The sequence below is a fragment of the Microtus ochrogaster genome, chromosome 22 (genome assembly GCF_000317375.1).
Source record: "Microtus ochrogaster isolate Prairie Vole_2 chromosome 22, MicOch1.0, whole genome shotgun sequence".
NCBI lineage: Eukaryota > Metazoa > Chordata > Mammalia > Rodentia > Cricetidae > Microtus > Microtus ochrogaster.
This window is the reverse complement of record NC_022023.1, coordinates 14780882-14787100: the sequence shown is the minus strand read 5'-3', so window position 1 is coordinate 14787100 and position 6219 is coordinate 14780882. Positions and strand designations below refer to the sequence as shown.

The 6219-nt window shown below is 47.2% G+C and overlaps 1 protein-coding gene across 1 annotated transcript in view; it reads right to left on the bottom strand.

Annotated features, from left to right (window-relative positions):
- Positions 1-1329: 1329 nt before the first annotated feature.
- The window catches only part of LOC101992978 (arpin), an 8688-nt gene continuing 3798 nt past the window's right edge, over positions 1330-6219 (bottom strand). The window contains exons 3-6 of the mRNA XM_005357711.3: positions 5559-5691; positions 3814-4020; positions 2421-2584; positions 1330-1558 (exon numbers count right to left, since the gene is read on the bottom strand). Of these exons, the coding sequence (XP_005357768.1) occupies positions 1550-1558; positions 2421-2584; positions 3814-4020; positions 5559-5691 (513 nt within the window). The 3' untranslated portion in view covers positions 1330-1549. The remainder of the gene's footprint in view (positions 1559-2420; positions 2585-3813; positions 4021-5558; positions 5692-6219) is intronic.

Here is a 6219-nt window from a genome sequence, read left to right as displayed (position 1 = left end):
AGTGTGGAGGAATTCCTTCCTGAAAATTCACTCATTCATAAAACTCATTCATTAACACTTCACGAGAACCCAGTAGTGTGGAGGAATTTGAGGATTCACTCATTCATAAAAATTCTCCAAGTACAAAACAACAGAAAGAATGCTTCCAAAAAAATGTGGTCCATGGCTGTGGCTAAAGGCATGGCAGATAACTTACAGAGCAAGCATGAAGCCCTAGGTTTGATTGCCATTTAAAAAATTGAAAATACTTTAAGCCCAGCACTTGGGAGGCAGAGGCAGGCAGATCTCTTTGAGTTCGAGAACAGCCTGGTCTACAAGAGCTAGTTCCAGGACAGGCTCCAAAACCACAGAGAAACCCTGTCTCGAAAAACCAAAAAAAAAAAAAAAATTGAAAATAAATAAAAATTTAAAAGTTGGCCTAGTGGAACGAGTCAAGATCTGTGCACCAGCCAGAAAGGCTGATGGCCTTCCAGGAGAGCAGCCAGGTGGGTCTGTGCTGGCTGGTTTTATGTCAGTTCGACATGAGCTAGAGTCATCTGAGAGGAGGGAATCTTCAATGAGAAAAATGTCTTCATAAAACCTGGTTGTAAGGCCTTTTCTTATTTAGTGGTTGATGGAGGAGAGCCAGCATCACTCCTGGGCTGGAGGTTCTGGGTTCTATAAGAAAGCAGGCTGAGCAAAGCCAGTAAGCAGCATCCTCTATGACCTCTGCTCCTGCCCCCGGGTTCCTGTCCTGCTTGAGTTCCTGCCAGCACTTCTTTTGATGATGAACTGTTAAATGGAATGGTAAGTGGAATAAACCCTTTCTTCCCCAAGTTGCTTTTGGTCATGGTGCTTCATCAGAGCAGTAAGACAGAGGTCTAAGGCAGGAAACCCCACAGAGACATGGAGCAGAATAGAAGTTAAGAAGTAGGACCTTGGGTAAGGGATGGGAAAGAACAGACCAAGGAGAACAGGGGCACAAGGAGACAGCTGGCACAGGATAGAAAGGAGAAAACAGCAAGAATAGAAAAAGCCCATTCATTTCCCCCCAGAGCTCCTCTGTCTCAAACAGGGACATTCCTTAATTGTGCATCAGGACTTGGGGAACTCATCTAGTACATGCCCACCACCTAGGGAAAGGAACACCGGAGAAAGGTCTAGCAAAGCTAGCTTTGCACCCAAAGAGGGACACAGACATACAAAAGTTGTAGCCTAAACTGGGCGGTGGTGGCACATGCCTTTAATCCCAGCACTCGGGAGACAGAGACAGACAGATCTCTGTGAGTTCGAGGCCAGACTGGGCTACAGAGCGAGTTCCAGGACAGGCACCAAAGCTACACAGAGAAACTCTGTCTCAAAAAACCAAGCAACCAAACAAACAAAAACAAAAATAAAAAAACAAAAGTTGTAGCCTAGAAACCCCTTGTGAGCCTCGAGGTCTTGGATTTGATCTCCACAGAATGCGTTAATGGTATTCAGCCCGACAGACTGTTCTTTCCAGGGTGGAAGTCAGGATGGCCACTTCTCAAGGACACCATCTCAGATACTGATAGCAGGAGGAGGCACTTCAGTCATCCTGCAGACACACAAAGCAGTCAAGGGATGTGAGTAGAGCATATTTCATAAGAGTCCCCTGGCAATCTTCAGATGAGTCTGATTCTGCAGTAGCCACGGGATCCTCAGCCACTCACTGCCTTGGCCTCCCATCATGAGCGCCGACTCCCCAGCACTCCCCAGCCCATGCGCCGACTCCCCAGCACTACCCAGCCCATCCAGCAAATCCACCATTTGTCGGTTTTACTGGCACAGAAGGGAGCTCAGATCCTTCACACACCGGTGCTTCCCTGGCCTTCGTTGGCCAAAGTCGTCCCTGTCCTTTCTGAGGTGAATACCTAACTTTTCTGGGATTTCTTTTCTCTAAATGTCCTATTAGGAAGCCTTTGGTATGAGTTCAGGTGAAACACACACTTCAGATAAACAGCTGCATTTAAACTAGGGTGTTAACGGAGTAAGGTGTTAACCCTTGGTACTGGAAGCATTGGTAAAACCAGGTTAGTATTCAGCCACTTTTCAGGCTTTGGAGTCCCAACTAAGGAAGAAAAAACATTTGGTTGCTCAAAGACCTCCCCAGAATAATGTATCACTTCAAGAGAAACATTTTGAAACTTAATGACAGTCCCTGGCTCTGTCTATACTCTTTGCTTCCAATCCTTGCTTTTATGAATCTCTGGGGCTTTGGGTTCCGTTTCTCCAGCAAGAAATGCCTCAGGTTGTCACCCTCCGATAATTCCTAATTCCGTGAGGGAATTTCCCTGATGCTAACACACCTAGGAATTACGAAGGATTTATCTTGCCTTCAATTCATTTTGCTTCAACCGTGTCCCATATGTAGAAAACTCCTACCAAGGTCCAGGGCCACAGGCATCCCCTTGACCTACCCATTCCTCATCCTCTGCTCCATCTCCTTGCTCTCGGATCTCCACTGTGTCCCTCTGTGAGGACTTTTGGGCCATGATGTTGTCTGTCCAGGATGCCCCTGTCTTTCCATCACCAGCAAAATTACACTTGGTCACGGTCCCCAGCTCCAGTTTGGCTAAGGAATCTGAAAGAAGAGAAGTTGAATGACTTTTCTGCCTCTTCTTTTTTTTACCTGGTATGTAAATTCTTTTTGAGGTCAGAGATCTCCTCTTACAGAATTTAGTATATATAACAGATTCAAAATCCAAACTTCCTGACCTCTGAAGTAGTAAACAACTAAATGTACCAAAGAACAGGACATCAAAGGCTATACATTTCCTATGAAACAATATGTGCACAGATTTTTTTTTCAAAGCTAAGAAAATGCAATAAAGAACATAACACACTTTGGTCACTTTATTGTATGACATTAAATAGTTTAAGTTTCAACTACTAAACAGCACTTTGAATGGTGAAAACATAGATAGTGTATTGCCATACTTGAATGCTTTACTTCAAAAACACAATTCCAGTCCTTATATATATTACAAAACAGCCTTGAAGGAAGAAGTGACATCCTTTCTACAGTACTTAAGATACTCAGTACAGCACTGAAAAGCAGTCTGACAGAAACCAAGGTAGGTCTTCACAGCTGTATGATAGCAGCAGCCAAAGCTGGGTGATGGACTGAAACATTACAACATACAATATCACAATTCTAGGCCAAAATGCTTTACACCCAGAGAAATAAAACAGGTTACAGAATATGTAGAATTTAGCAGGCAAAACTGTATTACACACCAAATGGCTTTTCTTCTTGTAGTGAACTAGCCAGGCTAAGGCACTTCATTCTGATGGGGCCCTTTACGTCTGGGTTAGCTCTGTCCTCTGGTATGGCTACTAAGGTTCTTGGTGGGAATCCCAAAGCACTAGAAAGCAAGGGCTGGCTATAAGAGTTGTATGGTATCCTGGGATATTGTGCGTCCAGACCAATGGCCCCAGGACACTTGACCATAGACGTAGGAGTAAAGCTCAGGATCACAGGTTAGGCCCCCGTGGAAGGCCACACTGGGCCTTCTCCTACAGCTCTCAGCAAGAGAGACAGGGAGCCTCTGAAGGGAGGCCAACAGTGGTTCTCAACCTGTGGGTCTCAACCCCTTTGGGGGTTGCATATCAGATATCTTCCAATACAGATATTTAAATGATGATTCATTACAGTAGCAAAATTACAATAATGAAGTAGCAACAAAATAGTTTTATGATTGGGGTTCACCACAACATGAGGAACTGTCTTAAAGGCTCACAGCATTAGGAGGGTTGAGAACCACTGTCCTATAGGCTATCGGAACAGGTAAAGTGAACCACAGTGCTCACCGATAAAGGGGCCATCACCCCGAGTTTTCAACCGTACTCCAGTCCCCAGTTCGAGTTCCATGGCCTCCATCTCTGACTCCGGCATCCAAAATGCCACTGTCTGCTCTGGGGTGAGGCTCTCTGTCAGCTCCAGCAGGTCTGGCTTGTTCACCAGGCCCTTCAGCACCTCGAGCGTGAGCCTGTCAGTGTCCCCCTTAGCTTCTGTCTCTGTAGAGAATATGATGCAGGGCTGTTAGCATATAAGGAAACTTCTCCAAGTACTTTCAGGAACTGTTGAGGGCATCCCTCCTGCCAGGGCTCATCAGAGAAGTCCACAGCAGAGGCTTTATGACCTGGACTCTGGAGCCAGGCTACCTGGAGCAAGTCTGGACTCTACTGCAATCTGGGCAAGTGAGCTTTCACTTTGTCCCTGGAGGATAGGGATAAAAATGGAGCCAGTCAGACAACCCTAACATGCAGTACAGGGGAGAAAAAGCAAGTGGAGCATTCAGCACAGTGTCTGTCATGGAATCAGCCCTTGTCAAGGGTCTTTGGCTTTGTTATTTCCATCTCAGAGAGGAGAAAAACCAAGACATAGTGGGGGCAGTGTTCAAACACTCACAGTACAGTTCTGCCTTCCAACCGAGTCTCTGGGACTAAGCAGAGTTCCTTCAGGTTCTAGAACCAGCACTCAGCTTATGGTCCCCACACCCTCTACCGGCCTACTCCAGGCTGGCCCTTGTTGGGTAATATTACTTTCAGGTGTGTGACTTTTGTTTACGTTGCGTTTATTTAACTCTGTGAAGCTGTGTTGCTGTGCCTGTCCAAAATGCCCGATGGTCCTAATAAAGAGATGAACGGCCAGTAGCAAGGCAGGGACAAGGATAGGCAGGGCTGGCAGGCAGAGAGTATAAATAGAAAGAGAACCAAGAACCAGGAGCAATAAAAGAACAAGGAACAGAGGACATCAGTGGCCAGCCACCCAGCTACACAGCAAGCCATGAAGAGAGAGAAGTAAAGAAAGGTATACAGAAATAGAGAAAGATAAAAGCCGAGAGGCAAAAGATAGGCTAATTTAAGAAAAGCTGGCAAGAAACAAGCCAAGCTAAGGTCGGGCATTCATAACTAAGAATAAGCCTCCGTGTGTGATTTATTTGGGATCCAGGTGGTGGGCCCCCAAAAAGCCGAAGAAGTGAAAGATCACACATCCTGCCCTGGCAGAGCTCAGCAGCTCAGCGAGGAACCCAGGTCCTAACCCTGCAGGTGGCAGGGTTCACAGGGCAGTGGCTGTCTGTAAGGTGCAGAAGGCATGCATGGTTGCCCCCAGACTCCTGCGCTGTGTCCTCAAGGCTTGTCTAGTAGTTCTGCCACCAGTACTTTCCTATTGCATGAGTCAAAGCAAATCCCTTCTCCCTTGAAGTCGCTTTCGTCGGGTCATTTTGTCGCAGCACCATGAAGAGTAATTACACACTAAAAGTAGCTACTACAAGGAGATTGAGAGCCACCAAGCAAACATCTGGATAGATCAGAGAGTGCTGGACCTGGACTGGTCACCACACACAATGATAGAGCCCAAAGCCAAGTCTGGAAAATCCTGCCAGACTTCAGGAAACGGAAGCGCTGGGGATACTAGCCTGGCTCCTGGGGCTATGGTAGAACACAGGCATTCTCTGAGTAAGTGGGGGGCGGGAAGGAATCCAATGGGGGGATGCTCAAGCCAGAACCAGTCTAACAGCCTCTTGGGGAGGAGAGCCCAGGACACCTACTGTAAGATGACATGAGGAAGCCTGTGTTCACCTTCCTGGTGGCACTGAAGTTGGGCTCGATTTCATTTCCTTTGGAGTCAAACTTCCGTCGGTGGATACAACTGGGCCGGATATACAGCACATAGTAGCGCTCCTGGCGGAGGCAAAGAAGAGGTGAAGGCACTACCCCATCCCCCACCCCACTCTGCCCACCTCACCCTTTGTCTCAAAATCCCATCATCCTACACTGATGTGTAGGCTGGGCACATGCCTGATTCAAATACTCATCCACTCCTATACTCACTAGAGTATCTGTCCACATACCATGCCACACAAACTGTGGCAGGGCATCACAGGCCTCCAAGGCTTCCACACAACCAATGACCATAACCCAAGCACCAGGGTCCCCAGGGTGGATGTTGCCAACATGTCACAGAAAGGACACTGAGGACCTAACGGGGGGAGGGGGCAACTACTCTGCTGCTCCCAGATACAGTTCTGGGGCAAATCACCCCAAGACTCCCATGCCTCAGTTTCCCCTATCACGTGGGAAGAGCATAATGTTCCTTTCAGGTACATTACAGGGACCCAGTGACACAATGGAGGAGGGGCACCTTTCAAAGCAAAGAATGTGTTAAAAGGTTATCGGCCATGTGTTCTCATCTGGCCAGGCACAGTTCGG